We start from the raw sequence: 17,702 nt of genomic DNA, 5'->3' as shown, positions 1-17,702 counted from the left end.
TTTGTCTAGTGACCCCACTGTCTGCATGGAAGGCTTCTTGCTTCTGATGTGTTTACAATTTTTTGATGTTATTTTTTATGTCCTTAACTAATTGTCCTTAAAATTCTTTACTGGACTGCCTTATTATACTTTTACACTTGACTTGACAGAGTTTATGCTCCTTTTTATTTTCCCCAGTAGGATTTTACTTCCAATTTTTAAAGGATGCCTTTTTGCATACAACCACCTCTTTTACTCTGCTGTTTAGCCAAGGTGGCATTTTTTTTGGTCCTCTTAATTTTTTTTTATATGGGAGTATTATTTAAGTTGAGCCTCTGTTATGGTGCTTTTAAGTAGTCTCCATGCAGTTTGCAGGTGTTTCACCCTTGTGACTATTGTTCCTTTTAATTTCCATTTAACTAGCTTCCCCATATTTGTGTAGCTGTCCTTTTTGAAGTTAAATGCTATTGTGGTGAATTTCTTTGGCATTTCTCCCTTACAAGAATGTTAAATTTAAGTATATTATGGTCCCTGCTACTGAGAGGTTCAGCTATATTCATCTCTTGGCTCTGATCCTGTGCTCCATTTAAGACTAGATCAAGAATTTCCTCTCCCCAGTGGGTTCCAGGACAAGGTGCTTCAAGAAGCAGTCATTTGTGATGCCTAAAAATTTTATCTCTGAATCTCTTCCTGATGTGATACATACCCAATCAATATAACAATAGTTGAAATCCCCCATTACTATTGTGTATATCTAGCATTGTAGCCTCTCTAATCTCTCTGGGCATTTTGAAGTCACTATCCCCATCCTGTCAGGTGGTCGGTAATACACTCCTACTGCTATACTCTTATTTTCAATCATGGAATTTCTATCTATAGAAATTCTATGGTAACATTTATTTTATTTGACTCTCTGCTTTCTTTCACATATAGTGCCACTCCCATGCCATCACAACCCATTCTCGTTCATGTATGTTTTGTACTCTGGTAGTACTGTGTCTCATTGATTATCCTCATTCCACCATGTTTCTGTAATACCTATATCACTATTCTCATTTAATGCAGGCATTCCAGTTCACCCATCTTGGTATTTAGACTTACAGCACTTGTATATATGCTCTTGTAGAGGTAAGGCAAAGACACTGTTCTTATTCTGAGAGCTTCTGACCTCATGTAATTCTTGGGATGAATTGCATTGTCATATGGTAATAGCTTGGTAATACACTCTAGATTCCTGCATAGTATTTTGGTCCATCTGAAGAAGATCATTTCCTCCACACTCCCCAGCCCATACCAAGTTGTATGCTGTGCCCAAAGTTTTGGGACAGGCCTCTAGAATTTTCAGTCAGTGCTGTGTAGATATGTCCAGTAAAGTTAGTACTTCTTAATACTAAGTTTCTGCAACCAGGTTCCGTCCATGGTGAGGCTCTCTGACTGTGTTGATAACATTTTAAACATAGCTCCAGTTAAACTGCTTTCTAAGAAAGTTTGGTTGGCCAGTCTGGATTGAGCCAAACCACAGGGAAAACAGTTCTAGCCTAGCAAGTGATTGCCAAACCATGTTAGAAACTGGTTGGCCGAAGAAACTAGTTTAGGTGAAACCCCATAAGGGATAAGTCAAGTTCATCCAGCAAATCCTTACTTACCTGAGAAGTCCTTGCACATGCTAATAGTTGCTTTGTCTTGTACGGGGGCTACTCATGTGAGTAAGTATTTGCAGGATCAGGCACTAAGTTATTAACTGCCTTAGCTGCAGTTAAATTTAAGCAGTTCAGATGTGACTGTGAGGCCAGTATAGAAAGGCCTAATTAAATAAACTGTAAATCTATTGGGCTGCTCAACTGCTGAAATGGGGAGGGAAGGATGCAAATTCTAATAGAAATTGGTTTGTTTAAAACCTTGGTCCACACAATATGTCCTTTTCACTTGGCAAACAGTTTCTGAAAAATGTTCAACTCACTAACATCTCTTAATGAGCGGTGTGGGTTTCATTTGTGCCTCTTCACAGTCATTTTATTTTGGGAATACAACAAAAATGACTAATAAAACTGGATTTTTTTTTCTATTTCCTTTGCGGACACACGAAAGGAGATTGAAATCTAACTAGCTGATACAAAAATGACTTAGCAAGTAAATAATTGCTTGAATGTTTTACGGTGCTTTTATTATTTTGTATGTTTTTTTCATGACTTCTCTACTTATTCCAAGTGCTAATGGAATAAGGAAAATGAACTAACTTGTCTTCAAAAATTCCTTACAGATATATTCTAGATATAAACCTATAGATCTTGGTACGTATAAAATGTATTCTAACTGTTTGAGGTTCTGACTTGATATAAATGAGTGGCATTGTTAGTGTGTGTCCCTTGGGCAAGAGCAATACTGGTCAAGACACTCCATCCTTCAAGACAATCTGAACTGGGATATATCTGTACCTGCATGGAGCCCTTCTGCCTGTTCAGAGTAGCTTGCCCGATTGGAGCCATAGGCCTACATTTTCGTAAGTGCCTGTTGCCCAATTTGACACTTTTATGAGTATCTGATTTCTGTGCCAAAGCTTTGTGTTCAAATGACCCATTGCTGATGTTGAATGACAGAAGAGGGTATGATAAGGGAGACAGAGGAGTGGTCATAATAGAGAGAGAAGTAACATCTTCAGTTGTGTCTTGGGCTGTGATCTAATCAGGTCCCACGAGACAACCCTGATCTTTCTTTGAGAAAATAACTGATTTTTCAGACAAAGGAAATGCAGTAGATCTAATCTACCTGGATTTCAGTAAGACATTTGCTACAGTTCCACATGAGAAATTATTTATTAAATTGGAGAAGATGGGGATTAATATGAGATTTGAAAGATGGATAAGAAACTGGTTGAAGAGGAGACTGTAACAGGTCAGATTGAATGCCTGGAGGGAGGTAGTGGAGTTCCTGAGGGATGGATCTTGGGACCAATGTTGTTTAACATTTTCATTAATGACTTTGGCACAAAAAGTGGGAGTGTGCTACTAAAGTTTGCAGATGATACAATGTTGGGAGATAATGCCGATATGGAGGAGGACCAGAATATTATACAAGAAGATCTAGATGACCTTGAAAACTGGAGTAATAGAAATAGGATGAAATTTAATAGTGCAAAGTGCAAGGTCATGCACTTAAGGACTAACAGCAAGAAATTTTATTGGATGAATGGACTATAAGGTGGATAGAAAGCTGGCTAGATCGTCGGGCTCAACGGGTAGTGATCACTGGCTCCATGTCTAGTTGACAGCTGGTTCCAAGCAGAGTGCCCCAAGGGTCAGTCCTGGGGCCAGTTTTGTTCAATATCTTCATTAATGATCTGGAGGATGGTGTGGACTGCACTCTCAGCAAGTTTGCAGATGATACTAAACTGAGAGGAGTGGTAGATACGCTGGAGGGTAGAGAGAGGTTACAGAGGGGCCTAGACAAATTAGAGGATTGGGCCAAAAGAAATCTGATGAGGTTCAACAAGGACAAGTGCAGAGTCCTGCACTTAGGACGGAAGAATCCCATTCACTGTTACAGACTAGGGACCGAATGGCTAGGCAGCAGTTCTGCAGAAAAGGACCTAGGGGTTACAGTGGACGAGAAGCTGGATATGAGTCAACAGTGTGCCCTTGTTGCCAAGAAGGCTTATGGCATTTGGGGCTGTATAAGTAGGGGCATTGCCAGCAGATCGAGGACGTGATCATTCTCCTCTATTCGACATTGGTGAGGCCTCATCTGGAGTACTGTGTCCAGTTTTGGGCCCCACACTGCAAGAAGGATGTGGAAAAATTGGAAAGAGTCCAGCAGAGGGCAACAGAAATGATTAGGGGGCTGGAGCACATGACTTCTGAGGAGAGCCTGAGAGAATTGGGATTGTTTAGTCCGCAGAAGAGAAGAATGAGGGGGGATTTGATAGCTGCTTTCAACTACCTGAAAGGGGGTTCCGAAGAGGATGGATCTAGACGGTTCTCAGTGATAGCAGATGACAGAACAAGGAGCAATGGTCTCAAGTTGCAGCGGGGGAGGTTTAGGTTGGATATTAGGGAAAACTTTTTCACTAGGAGGGTGGTGAAGCAATGGAATGGATTACCTAGGGAAGTGGTGGAATCTCCTTCCTTAGAGATTTTTAAGGTCAGGCTTGACAAAGCCCTGGCTGGGATGATTTAGTTGGAGATTGGTCCTGCTTTGAGCAGGAGGTTGGACTAGATGACCTCCTGAGGTCCCTTCCAACCCTGATATTCTATGATTCTAAGCTGGGGGCTTATCAGTTGAAAGAGACAGAGGGAGGAGAGAGAGCTGGGGGGTATTGGTTGATCACAGGATGACTATGAGCTCCAACGTGATGCGACCGTGAAAGGCTATTTCAATTCCCCATCCCTGCAGTGGCTGTATTACAGCAATGGATAATTCTCTCCTAAGAACTAATTTCTGCTGTGATGCCCACAAGTTGACTTAAATCATAACAAAAAAAACTCCTTTCAATTTTATTTTTAACTTATTATTTAAAACCTTGCTTCTTTCTGCAATTTTTGTGTCCTGTCGTTTTACACAGCTTATTCCCCAAGGAGCATACAGTCTCATGTCTGTGTCTTGTACACCTCTGGTGCTTAACAAATAATGAGTACCATTAATGAAATAAGTCAACCATATGTAGAGCGTGTGGTACACAAAATGCTTGGCTTTTGGGATGAAAGGTGCAATGAAAATGTGAGCTCTGAACTGAAACATGTGCACCAATTTTAATATCCTAATAGGTTTGTGATTTAAGTGCATTGTAAAGATCTCCTGTGTTCTCACTACCTGTTGGCTAAACATGGCCAGGGTGCTTTGCTAAAGTTTCCCCCATAACTTGCACAAATAACACACTTTAGCTGTGGGAGGTGTTTTTTTTTTTAAAGAGAATTTAAATTGGCACTGGTTGGTTTTGATATAAAAACTCACGTTATTCTTCTCTTGACATTCCATCATCTAATAGAGTCTAGTCTCGGTGTGTGTGCAATGCTCAGAGTGGAAATGAATAGGTTAGCGAACACCTGTAGCACAATGGAGCTGGGCTGAGCTGAGGGGACAGAGTCTGAGGTTATGCCAGTTGAATAGTGTAATCTCTACTTAGCAGGTCAGACAGATCTATAATTAAAAGGATATCATCAGGGTAATATGTGTGCAAGTCAGCCGCTACTGAAATAAGTTTTAACTAACCTATTAAAAATGATGCAACATAAATAGCAACATGACAATAAAGAGCATAGGAAAATGTAACGGTTACATTGGCACATTCTTGGAGGAGATGAAGGTGTGCAGGGCAATTTTGAACTTTTGTGGGCCTGGTGATGAGCTGTCTCCAAAAGGTGCTTGAAGTTTATAACTTGCATCTGTTCTGAATGTGCCTTTATAAACGACTTGTCTGAAGTAGATTTGAACAGGTTTCAAGCAAGGTTTGTTGGTCTTGCTCTATTTTGGTGGCCAGAAGTCATGTCATGGTCCACAGCAATAGGAGTATGGGAGCATTGGTTAGAGACTTTGTTAATGGGACTAGACTAATACATTTCCCTCCCCTGGAGGAGATAACATGAAATTGGAAGGCCCTCCTCTAACAGTTGATTAATTATGGAGCTTGTATCTGGGTGGTGGTTAAACAAAGCATAAATGTAACGAGTGGCTTTGCCTTGGACTTTGTATGACCTGACGATGGACACTGTAGAAAATATTTATAATTATGTTGCATTTTACTTTCACATTGGCTTTTCAATCTTTGATACTCAGGTTGTAAAGCAGTAAGCAACTTTTTTCACTTCTTAAATTCTGAACTTCAGGAAAAAGATGTCTGAAATTTTGCTTTCCCTATTGCTATAGGTATTGAGGCGGTAGAAACATGGGAAGGGCCAGAGTTGGGATGTCAATGAGGAGGCACCTGTTTGGAACATTCTTTTCTGAGAACTCTTGTTTTGACATCTGTATTCTGACATTTAAGCCAACCTGTTGATGGACCTTCTGTTTCACGTGGTGTCACCTCCATAGCTAGCTCTAGAGCTTGGTGTTCCTTGTGACATGCTGTTTCTCTTATTTGTGAAATCTGTTTTGAAGTTTTCTGGTGGTTTATATACACTTCCTTTACATTCTTGGATGATTTTAGAAGCATATTTTTTAATCAGTACATTATAGAGCAGTATAAGTTACTGGAGTCATTTGTTCTCCAACAGTCTGAGGTTGGTTCAACACAAGCAGGATGAAACAGCTGTTGGTCTCTAATCTCTGTATCAGTAACCATTATGAGGTTTGAATCTTTTTATCTGTATACTTTTGAGCTGTGTATCTATGTACTTCTAATCAAGCTGTTAACAATCCATGTGGCCACAGAGTTCTTTACAACACATTTTGGTTGGACTTGCCTTGAAGACTTTCACTTCACATTGGCTTTTCAGCGTATCAGTTAAGTGATTCACCCAGTCTTTAGCATAGACACCCTTTTGTTACTGTTCATTATCTGTAAATTAAGAAATTTTGACTAATGAACATACTTAAAACAAAAACACATTACCCTGAGATTTTGTGGTTACTGTCTCCTAGCAACAGAACTTCCTGTCAAGATACTCCGTGTTATTTCAAGGGGACTGTATCCAGAGTAGCCGTAATTCTCCATCTAGTTTTTCAAACCTAATTCTTTCTCTTTTAGACAACTTACTAAAAGGTTCTTTTTAAAGAGTGTGATTAATAATTTGTCTGTTGACAGCAGTAATAAAATAGAATAGGATAACATCAGACCATCATTCCATACTTTATTGTAAACTAGAATGCAAAGAGGAAAAGAAAGGGTCCTTTCCTACAAATTCATCAGGAGTTTGTTCTTGGTGAACTAACTGGTTCTCACATTAAAAAAATTATCTTTTGTGAAAATGGAAGATAGCTAGGTTGGGGGTTCAAGCCTATAATTCCATTGATTTGTATAGCCTTAAAATGATTATTAATAAAACTCATATTTTATGAATGTCTTAATCACACTAGACTTTAATATATCCCAGAACATGCAGGTAACTTATGCCTCCTTGTATATGACCTCTAACTTTGAATCAGTCTACTTTGCAGGCTGCTATGTTTTGTGTATAATGAAGAAATTGAGTTGTTTTGTGTTCCAGCATTTATTCCTGCAGTAGTCCATGATAGGCAGAGTTCTGCTGTGGCAAGCCATTTGGAACATTGTATTTGCTTGGTGTTGATCTTACTTTGAGTGTTTTAAATGATTGTTTTTGGTGGTGATGTGATTTCAGTGCGAGAAGTAAGTGTGCTGGAGATTAAAGAAGATATGGAGCTGGATCCGGAGGAGAACAGTACTGTCTTCATGGGGATCCTCATCAAAGGGCTAGCCAAACTGAAAAAAATCCCTGAGACCGTGAAGGCTATCAAGGATCGTCTGGAACAGGAGCTCAAGCAGATTGTCAAGAGGTCCACAACGCAGGTGGCAGACAGTGGCTACCAGAAAGGAGAGAGCCTTTCCCAGGAAAACCAGCCTAGGTAAGCACATTTCAAATGCTGAGGTAGGGAGTACTGGCATTTGCAGCAAAAGTAAGCTGTGGGTTGAGGTCATCACCCCCAGGAGCACCAGCAGTCCTTTGACTACAGCAGTAATCTCAAAATTTTAAACATGTGCCCCAGTGACTTGGGAAACTAAGTTCTATTTAGCTCTTTGCAGAATCAGGTAATATTTTTTTAATGTTCCTAGAGGTCTGGGCACATGGTTTTATAAATATTGATATAAATGAATGATCAGCAGGAGCTGATGAGCTCCTAAGGTACATGGGTTTTGTTTCCATGCAGACCTGCAAAGAATATAAAAAAAAGATGGAGGAATCACCCTCCGATAAGGACAGAAGGAGAATTGTTAATAAACAGAATGATATGCAAAGTTTTCCATAAGGTATCTCCTGCTTTTAGAAGGCGAATTTAAAATCTTTACATTTTATTTCATTTGTTTTTCTATGGTCCCCAGTTAATAGAAATCACATGTAGAGAGTTGGGAAACCTAGCCAACCTAGACAAATTAGCTACATTTTTAATTGAGTCAGCGATGACTCCTGTCTTAAAAGCCAAAGGTTCTTTTTTCCTCCACAAGAGCCAAATTCTGTAAAAAGTTAAAAATGGGTAGAGAATACCTCTCAACACTGTTTAAATGTTGTTAAGGTTTTCAGTGATGGTAGATTCTTGACCTCAGAACTTGGCAGGTGAAATATTTTTTAGTTCATCTTAAAGCTAGACTTGAATATGAATACCTCTCGGTCTCTTTCATATCACTGAGCCTATTGTCTGTCTTCAGCTACTGTACTTAGAGGATATCCATAAAAATGATTAGTACTGGCAAATAAAATGACTAATGAAGACGACTAAAAGAGATGAAAAGTCCGAAGGATCTGAATCTATAATGAAGCTTCTTATGCACAGCTTGCACTAACCACATGAGATGTCCACCTAACTTGTATTGTCTGTTTTTCCAAGACTGGGTGCTGACTGTTGGAAGACTGGCTGGTATTCTTTCCTTTTGAAAAGTGTTATGTCCCCTTCCACTTGGGCTGGAGGCCAAGAAGTCTGTGTTTGGAAATTCTAGAGTAATTCCTTTAGGAACTCCTTATAAAAATGATTTAAGTCCTGTCATTCCATGAGAAAAAGCTACATTTCTGGAGCACTACCCTAGAGTTTCCTAATTTGACAGTGTCTGAGTATGGAGTATGAAAGGGTGTGGTACTTCAATCTCACCATTGAATAATTTATTTTTCTGCCTATCATTAGCCTAGCCTAGTAAACTCTATAACTTCCACATGTGACTGCCTTTTACTGTTCTGAAATATTAATTCACAATGTGTTTGCAGAATGCACAATTTTAAAAAGCCATTTATATACTGCTACATACAGATAACAATTTGTTGGGGGTAGGGGGAGGGGAGAATGCATTTAATTGACCATGGTATACCTCAATCTCACCCTAGCTTTCACTCACCTATGGGGGAGAGGAGCCATTTGAGGGCACCATTAAGCACTAGAGGGAAGTAGGAGGTTTGCAGTAGTTAGCTGCTTAAGACGTTGTAGAAATGATCAAAACTGTAGACTGCAATGTAGTTGAGTATAAGTACTGTGGAATCTCTATGTAGTTGGAACTGATCTTGGCTTTTCTGTAGCTAGTCTGTCTTCCAACCTTTATCACTACCAGTGATGTTCAGAACAGTACCTGGGTTCTTTAATATATCTAGCAGTTTGTGTATGCCCTTGAACAATTATTTTGTGGAGAAAAGGTTCTGATTTTGTCTCATTCATGAGCAGCTCATTATATTGTAAATAGTATCTACAGAAATCTCTGACTTGGCTATGAAGGACAAAGTACAGTGCAAGAGTCAGCATTGTATTAGTTTTAGTTTGAGAAGTCTGGTAACATTACTACTGATGGACAAAGATATTGGGCCAGATCCTCTGGCTGTGTAAATTTTCATTGCTCCAGTGACTTCAACTGAGCTATGAGGTTTTACATCGATTGAAGATCTGACTCACTGAGCTGGCATATTGACTATCTCATTACCAAACCCATGCTGCTTTTCCTTCAGAGTTCTTAAGAAATTTCCTTACTTGTCTTTACCAACTCTTGTTGCTGAGGCTTGAACAGCAAAAGCAAAACATCAAACTCCAAACTACCCTAAACTAAGCAAAGCACGTTATCATGGGTAAAGTGCATGCGTTATCATTGGTGACCTCATGCAAGTGTCAGCGGTCACTTCCTATGGACTCATTCTATTTTATTGCCCAGACAATAGGAGTTGCCTCAGGGCATGTCACTTTCTGTCGACATGTTTATGTATTTCTTCATGAGTGGATGCTGAGAACTTGAACTGACAAACTGCCCGAGCAGCCCTTTGTCATTGCAGATGTTTGTTCTGCTTAGGTCACTTGGTCCAAAAAGACACCCCCCCCCCAACTTATGCGTCTCTTTAACCCACACTGCATTAATTTTCGGTCACCTTGTCTCAAAATGGCCTAAGAGATTTAGAAAAGGTCCAGAAAAAGGGCAATTAAAAATGATTAGAAGCTTCAGGGGACTTGACTACAAGGAGAATTGGAAAGGATGGGAACTGTTTAAATGGGAGAAGGATGTATAGTAGTTCGTTAGCTAAAATGATGACTGTCACAGAGAGTGCCAATTGGGAGCTTCCAATCAGCCCATGCCATAATATGAGAATATGAAGGCACTTGTAATTAAGAAAAAATATAAATACCTTTTTGTTCAATGCATAATATCATTGAATGCCAACATGGTGAACAGTTTGAAATTCTGCAAACTAGTTTACTTTAATCCCATTTTATTACAAACACATCTCATTTGTATTTTCTTGTGTGTGACATCTGTCTAACCTATTTAATCCAGCTGTGCAAAATTTTGCTTGCTTGGGGCAAACAACTTTTTTCTTTTTTCAATGGATGACTAAATTATTATTTGGCATTATTGTTGCCATGGTAGTGGCAGATGAATCGATTTTGTGCCTGAGCTGATAAATTTTTACAATTATGTCTGTTTAATTATGAAGGTGCCCATCGGCTTCAAATTACAATCGCCTTCAGTTTTCCACGCAAAGCAAGGTATAAATCCCTTTAACATGAAAATGCCAAGCCCTTGCAAATTCTGCCTCCATGTCATATTTGGTATCCTAGTTCTCGACCTTACCAGTTCCTCACCCTTACTGTCTTTTTGCCTCCTACCTTGTGCCTGCTATCGTGAGCCCCGATTTTATGTACCTAATAAGGTACTGAGACTCAGCTCTCTCAAGCCTTAGGAAGCGTATCTGATGGAGAAGCTGCCTATCTAGCAGAAATAGAAGCTCTGTTTCCAGGATGGATACAAGTAAATGTTTTTTTTTTTTAAACGGATTTTTTAATGTAAATTAAATAAAGCTCACTTTTGAAACATAAACCTATTTAAAATTAAATTTGAAATTATGATAACCTATGTTAAGGCCTAAAATTACTATAATCTCTTAAAATCATTTAAATTAAATAGAAATATATTCAAGCTGTACTTATTTCTTGCCAAAGTTTTAAAGAGAGTCAGACCACCAAAGTGGTTGGAAGTCTTTGGCCAAACACCAGGAACCAGAGTTTGTTGAAGTGCTAAACCAGCTTTTGACAGCACTAGCCACTTCTGCATATGCAGAGGGAATATTTTCTCCAGTTTCTTCAGCTTATTCAGTACTTGATGAGTTTATTCGAAGTTGAGAAACTGACTGGTAGTTGGAAAAAAAGGCTGCAAGCTTATTTTCCTCTTGCTATCTCTCAATAAATAACAGGTGGGAGGGGATGACACCGACTCGTTCTAAAATCTTGAAGGAGAGGGTGACCAGAAACAACCAGTTCAATTCACTAATTGCTGTTACTGCGTCCTTTGTTTAATAAAGCAGTTTTAAATGTAAAACATTTTAATTTAGGTTAGATATTAGGAAAAACTCTAACTATAAGGGTACATAAGCTCTGGAATAGGTTTCCAAGGGAGGTTGTGGAATCCCCATCATCGGAGGTTTTTAAAAACAGGTTGAACAAACACCTGTCAGGGATGGTGTAGGTTTACTTGGTCCTGCCACAATGTAGGCGGTTGGACTTGATGACTTCTTGAGGTCTCTTCCAATCCAACATTTTGTGTTTGATAAACTTACTGTTTTTCTTACGTATCCAGTATAATTAAGGTTATTTTTATTAGTAAAATAAAGCCATCTTAAAATGCTGTTTTGTGCATTTTTAAGTAAATCCCAATTTCCATTCAAATGTAGCTTGACACAAATTACAAGTAAAAAATTAATCTAATAAATGAGAAATGCATCATTCACCATTTTCTAACATAAACTGAATGTAAAAATTAGGAATCGGAATATTAAGTTATATAATTCCTTGAGCTATATATATAGCACTGGGTGTGTGCGTAAATCGTATGTTAAGCAATATAATTGATTAAATGTGTATAGCGAGAGTTTCTTTCTGGTTTGCAGAAAAAGAACCAAATCGTGTAAAAGCTGTATTAAGTTGCAGGTCAACATGTTTTAGTGGTTAGCAACCAATAAGAATCTATTTCTATGATTTCCCCCCGAAAAAGTTCTTACTGGTTGCTATATGCGTAAATAAACTATAAATAACTAACTAAAAATAAATAAATAACTATAGTGCAAATGTAAAACAAGTTTAAAATTGATAATTTAGATCTTGGTTAAAACTGATTATTAAAATCACTGTTTTAAAATCAATCCACCCTGTCTGTTTCTCAGGCAGCTTAGTTTCCGTGTTACCCTATTATCCTGACTAATTCATGTTAATAACTTCATAGTAAGGCTACGTTTTAGTCACGGATGTTTTTAGTAAAAGTCATGGACAGGTCACGGGCAGTAAACAAAAATTCACTGCCCATGAGCTGCCTATGACTTGTACTATATACCCCTAACTAAAACTTAGGCCGGGGGCCCCTGGTGCTCTGAGGGGGTGGGCTGGAGGTGCTGCGGGTGCTATGGGGCGGTTGTCTGGGACCCCCGCTGGTGCTGTGAGGGGAGAGTTGGCGAGGCTGGCAGGCTCCCTACCAGCCTCCATTTGGCTCCCCAGAAGCAGCTGACATATCCCTGCAGCTCTTAGAGGCAGGGAAGGCCAGAGGGGCTCAGCGCGCTGCCCCTGCTACGAGCTCCAGCTCCGCAGCTCCCATTGGTCAGGAACAGCAGTTAATGGGAGCTGTGGGGGTGGTGCCTTCAGGCATAGGCAGCACACAAAGCCCCCTGACAGCTCCACCTAGGAGCTGCAGGGATATGCCAGATGCTTCCGGGGAGCCCACATCCCCTGAAGTAAGCGTTGCCCTACACCCCAACCCCCAGCTGTTAGCCCCTCCCACAGCCAAACTGCCCCAGCAGTGATCAGTGCGACTGGCCCAGGGGCTGCCTGATCTGCTCGGGCAGTCCTAGAGCCAGCTGCACTGACCATTGCAGAAGCCACAGAGATCACGGGAAGTCATGGAATTAGTGACCTCTGTGACAGACACGGAGCCTTTATTTAATAGCTATTGGGGTCAAATAGCAGTCAAGGAGAGGGCAAGACGTACAGCTCTGCTTATGGGAGCAGCATCTTTGACATTTTAAAGATTGGCTATAAAAGCCTAAACAGAAGAGACTAGTCTTTCCTCCATGTTACAGTTACACTGCCTTCTCCTCTTCCATATCCCAGGCGTTGAATGTCGATGCTTTCCCCTTGTAAACACATGCAACACACAGATGTGCAAAGACCTATTGTTGCAGAACAGGGCTACTCTGCTCCACAACTTATATTCCAAAGCTATTTAAGGTACTGTTGCTAACTTGAAAAACAATGGAAATTCCCATACAAACAACTTAAAATAAAGTTAAGAGTTCTCAAATACATGCAGTCAGTTAATGTAAGACAACATAAACAACTACACATGCCTTACCATCCAAATATCATAGTTCCCAAATGCGCATACAGACTCCTGACTTCTACAACAAACACCTTGTCATGTTCAATATACACCCATCCTTCAAAAGCAGTATTTCTGTTCTACGTTGTCCCCAGGCTGTCACTTTTATACTTACTACTAATTTGTAGGCATTTCCTAACATTAAAGGTGAATGGAAAAGCTCCTGGTATCACAAAATGGAATTGCCTTATAGTACAGGATTTTTTATTTTGTTTCATCCGAGAGAGACAAGAGCTGCAAATTTCAGATCTGGGTCCAGGTTTGAACTTTTCTGGTATTTATAAAGGTGTTTGGATCTGGGCTGTGGTACAGATCATTGTTCAAAGAGAGGGGGCAGCAATGAAGTTCAGTTCAGGATCTGAACTTCCTAAAGTTTTTAATCAGGCACTTTGTTTCAGCCCATCTCTATTTTTAGTATAATGTACAGACAAGACCTAGACCTGTCGTACTGTGCTTCTCTACCTTCCTAGACTTGTCCTTTCATTTTTTTCAGTGTAATCGAAAAGCTTTTCTCCTTAACCATGAGCTCTGTGTTTGACACTGGCAATGTGTTTTAGCTGCATTACCCCATCTGAGAACTCTGGAAATTGCCCATGTGGTTCTGAAATTAGAGGGATAAATTTGAAGGATTACATTATATAGTGAGCCATCTGGAATAGACATTTCTGTTGGTAATGTCCTGCTTTTACCCATTGTGTCTGGGCAGTAAGGTCAAGAGAAGGTTTTTGTCCAAGATGGCTAAGTGACATATGTGAGGGGAACACTATCTTTGGGCCTAGGGGTGTCTGTATAACTCTATAACAGCAATAAACTTAATTAACATTTTCTTCTAAATAATATCAGATGTGGTAAGTCATTGTCTTGTCACACAATAGTTACAGGCTTTTGCAGCGGCCCATTAATTACAATAATTGAGCAGTAAAGAAGCCATAGGAACAGCTAATGTGCTGTAAACTTATAGGAGGTTATAGCCATAACACCTTATGTCTAATAACACAATTTTGATGATTGACACAGCTAGTAAGCCCTGATACCTCAGGTTTCTGATCTTTCATGTAGGTTTTTAAATTCTTTCATACTGTTCATCCCATAATCCAAAATGGCACTAAACCATTGAATACCATATTATTTTAAGCCTGTGTGTAAGTAAATGAGACTTACCTTCTTCCTCAATTTGAGAGGGGAAGAAAACAGATAAACCCCTACCTCCTGCCCACCAATCTGTCCATTGAAGGTACTTGTATGGCCTTCATTACTATGTTATCAGAATGCCTTATCGTCTTGAATGTATTTGTCCTTTCTTCTAGGTTACTTCTGGAACTGCTTGAACTTCTCTTTGACAAATTCAATGCTGTAGCGGCTGCTCACTCCGTGGTGCTGGGACATCTTCAGCAGACAGTGGCCTCTCCATCCAGCCTGTATGATGGTGATGTCAAATTGTATGACATGGCAGATGTGTGGGTGAAGATCCAGGATGTCTTGCAGGTAAGGATCTCTCAAACAGTCATGCACTCAGTTTAAAACAGCAATTTTTGCTGACAGAGTGCCAGAAAATTCATTCATATAGACTAGAGGCTCAAGAAGCATACATGCTGGAATTTGTCTTTATTGTTGGGTAAATGTCTGTGTTATAATGGACTGCTGGGTCCCAAAGCGCACAAACTCTGGCAATCAACGTTTTTTTTTGGTTTCATCTTCATGGTACATGAAGAGGTGATACAAGTTACCTGCCAAGTTACCAGATGATGTTATCAGAAGCTTTCAAACAGTAACATTTAACTCAGTGTTGTTACCTTGTCACATTTTCCTGTCACATAGAGTGTCACAACTGAAACCATCTGTCTCCTTATCATGCCTTCATTGCAGTCAGCCGAGACTCATAGACTCATAGACTCATAGGTCAGAAGGGACCAATCTGATCATCTAGTCTGACCTCCTGCACAAGGCAGGCCACAGAACCCCACCCATCCAATTTTATAACAACCACTATCCCAGGACCGAGTTATTGAAATCCTCAAAAATGGTTTGAAGACCTCAAGCTGCAGAGACACCACCAGCAAGCGACCCGTGCCCCACGCTGCAGGGGAAGGCGAAAAACCTCCAGGGCATCTGCCAATCCGCCCTGGAGGAAAATTCCTTCCCGACCCCAAATATGGCGATCAGCTAAACCCTGAGCATGTGGGCAAGAGTCACCAGCTAGCACCCAAGAAGGAATTCTCCGCAGCAACTCAGTACCCATCGCATGCAACATCTCCCCGCAGACCATTGAGCAGACCTGTCTGGTGGTAATTCAAGATCAATTGCCCAAATTAACGATCCTATCATAACATCCCCTCCATATACTTATCAAGCTTTGTCTTAAAGCCAGGAAAGTCTTTTGCCCCTACTACTTCCCTCGGAAGGCTATTCCAGAACTTCACTCCCCTAATGGTCAGAAACCTTCGTCTAATTTCAAGTCTAAACTTCCTAATATCCAGTTTATACCCATTCGTCCTCGTGGCTACATTAGTACTAAACTTAAATAATTCCTCTCCCTCCCTAACGTTAACCCCCTTGATATATTTATATAGGGCGAGCATATCCCCCCTCAGCCTTCTTTTGGCCAGGCTAAACAAGCCAAGCTCTTTGAGTCTCCTTTCATAAGGCAGTTTTTCCATTCCTCGGATCATCCTCGTAGCCCGTCTCTGAACCTGTTCCAGTTTGAATTCATCCTTCTTGAACATGGGACACCAGAACTGCACACAGTATTCCAGATGGGGTCTCACCAACGCCGTATACAACGGTACTAACACATCCTTATCCTTGCAGGAAATACCCCGCCTGATGCATCCCAAAATCGCATTTGCTTTTTTAACAGCCGTATCACATTGCCGACTCATAGTCATCCTGCTATCAACCAGTACCCCAAGGTCCTTCTCTTCCTCCGTCGCTTCCAACTGATGCGCCCCCAACGTATATCCAAAATTCTTATTATTAATTCCTAAATGCATGACCTTGCACTTTTCACTATTGTATTTCATCCTATTTCTATTACTCCAGTTTACAAGGTGGTTCAGATCTTCCTGAATAGTATCCCTGTCCTTCTCCGTGTTAGCAATACCCCCCAGCTTCGTGTCATCCGCGAACTTTATTAGCACATTCCCGCTCTTTGTGCCAAGGTCAGTAATAAAAAGGTTAAATAAGATCGGTCCCAAAACCGATCCTTGAGGGACTCCACTGGTGACCTCCTTCCAGTCCGACAGTTCACCTTTCAATACGACCCTCTGGAGTCTCCCCTTTAACCAGTTCCTTATCCACCTTACAACTTTCATATTCACTCCCAGCTTTTCCAATTTAACTAACAGCTCCCCGTGCGGAACCGTGTCGAACGCCTTACTGAAATCTAGGTAAATTATATCTACCGCATTTCCTTTATCTAAGTAATCCGTCACCTTCTCAAAGAAGGAGATCAGATTGGTTTGGCACGATCTACCTTTAGTAAATCCGTGTTGCAATTCGTCACAATTCCCATTGACCTCTATGTCCTTAACTACTTTCTCCCTTAAAATTTTTTCGAAGACCTTACATACTACAGACGTCAAGCTAACAGGCCTATAATTACCCGGATCACTCTTATTCCCTTTCTTAAAAATAGGAACTACATTAGCAATCCTCCAGTCATACGGCACAACCCCCGAGTTTATCGATTGCTTAAAAATTCTCGCTAACGGGCTCGCAATTTCACGCGCCAGTTCCTTTAATATCCTCGGGTGGAGATTGTCCGGGCCCTCCGACTTTGTCCCATCGAGCTGTTCAAGTACGGCCTCTACCTCAGTTGCAGTAATATCCAGTTCCATATCCACATTCCCGTTTATCATCCCTCCATCATCGCAAGGTTCCTCACTAGTCTTATTAAAAACCGAGGCAAAGTACTTGTTTAGATGTTGGGCCATGCCTAGGTTATCCTTAACCTCCATTCCATCCTCAGTGTATAGCGGCCCCACTTCTTCTTTCTTTGTTTTCTTCTTATTTATGTGGCTGTAAAACCTTTTACTATTGGTTTTGATTCCCTTTGCAAGTTCCAGTTCAATGTGGCTTTTAGCCTTCCTCACTTTATCCCTACATGTTCTGACCTCAGCAAGGTAGCTTTCTTTACTGATCCTGCCTTCCTTCCACTCCCTGTAAGCTTTCTGCTTTTGTCTAATCCCCTCTCTGAGTTGCTTGCTCATCCAGTTTGGCCTACAACTCCTGC

The 17,702-nt window shown here is 40.5% G+C and overlaps 1 protein-coding gene across 4 annotated transcripts in view; it reads left to right on the top strand.

The window, feature by feature from the left end:
* EXOC4 (exocyst complex component 4) overlaps nt 1-17,702 on the top strand; it is a 619,611-nt gene that overhangs the window by 68,251 nt on the left and 533,658 nt on the right. For all 4 annotated transcript variants that reach the window (XM_050936809.1, XM_050936810.1, XM_050936811.1 and 1 more), the window contains exons 6-7: nt 7,251-7,494; nt 14,779-14,956. In XM_050936809.1, the coding sequence (XP_050792766.1) occupies nt 7,251-7,494; nt 14,779-14,956 (422 nt within the window). The remainder of the gene's footprint in view (nt 1-7,250; nt 7,495-14,778; nt 14,957-17,702) is intronic.

Source organism: Gopherus flavomarginatus, chromosome 1 (genome assembly GCF_025201925.1).
Source record: "Gopherus flavomarginatus isolate rGopFla2 chromosome 1, rGopFla2.mat.asm, whole genome shotgun sequence".
In the NCBI taxonomy this organism is placed as follows: Eukaryota; Metazoa; Chordata; order Testudines; family Testudinidae; genus Gopherus; species Gopherus flavomarginatus.
The sequence above is the reverse complement of the archived record's forward strand: the minus strand, read 5'-3'. Positions and strand labels throughout refer to the sequence as shown.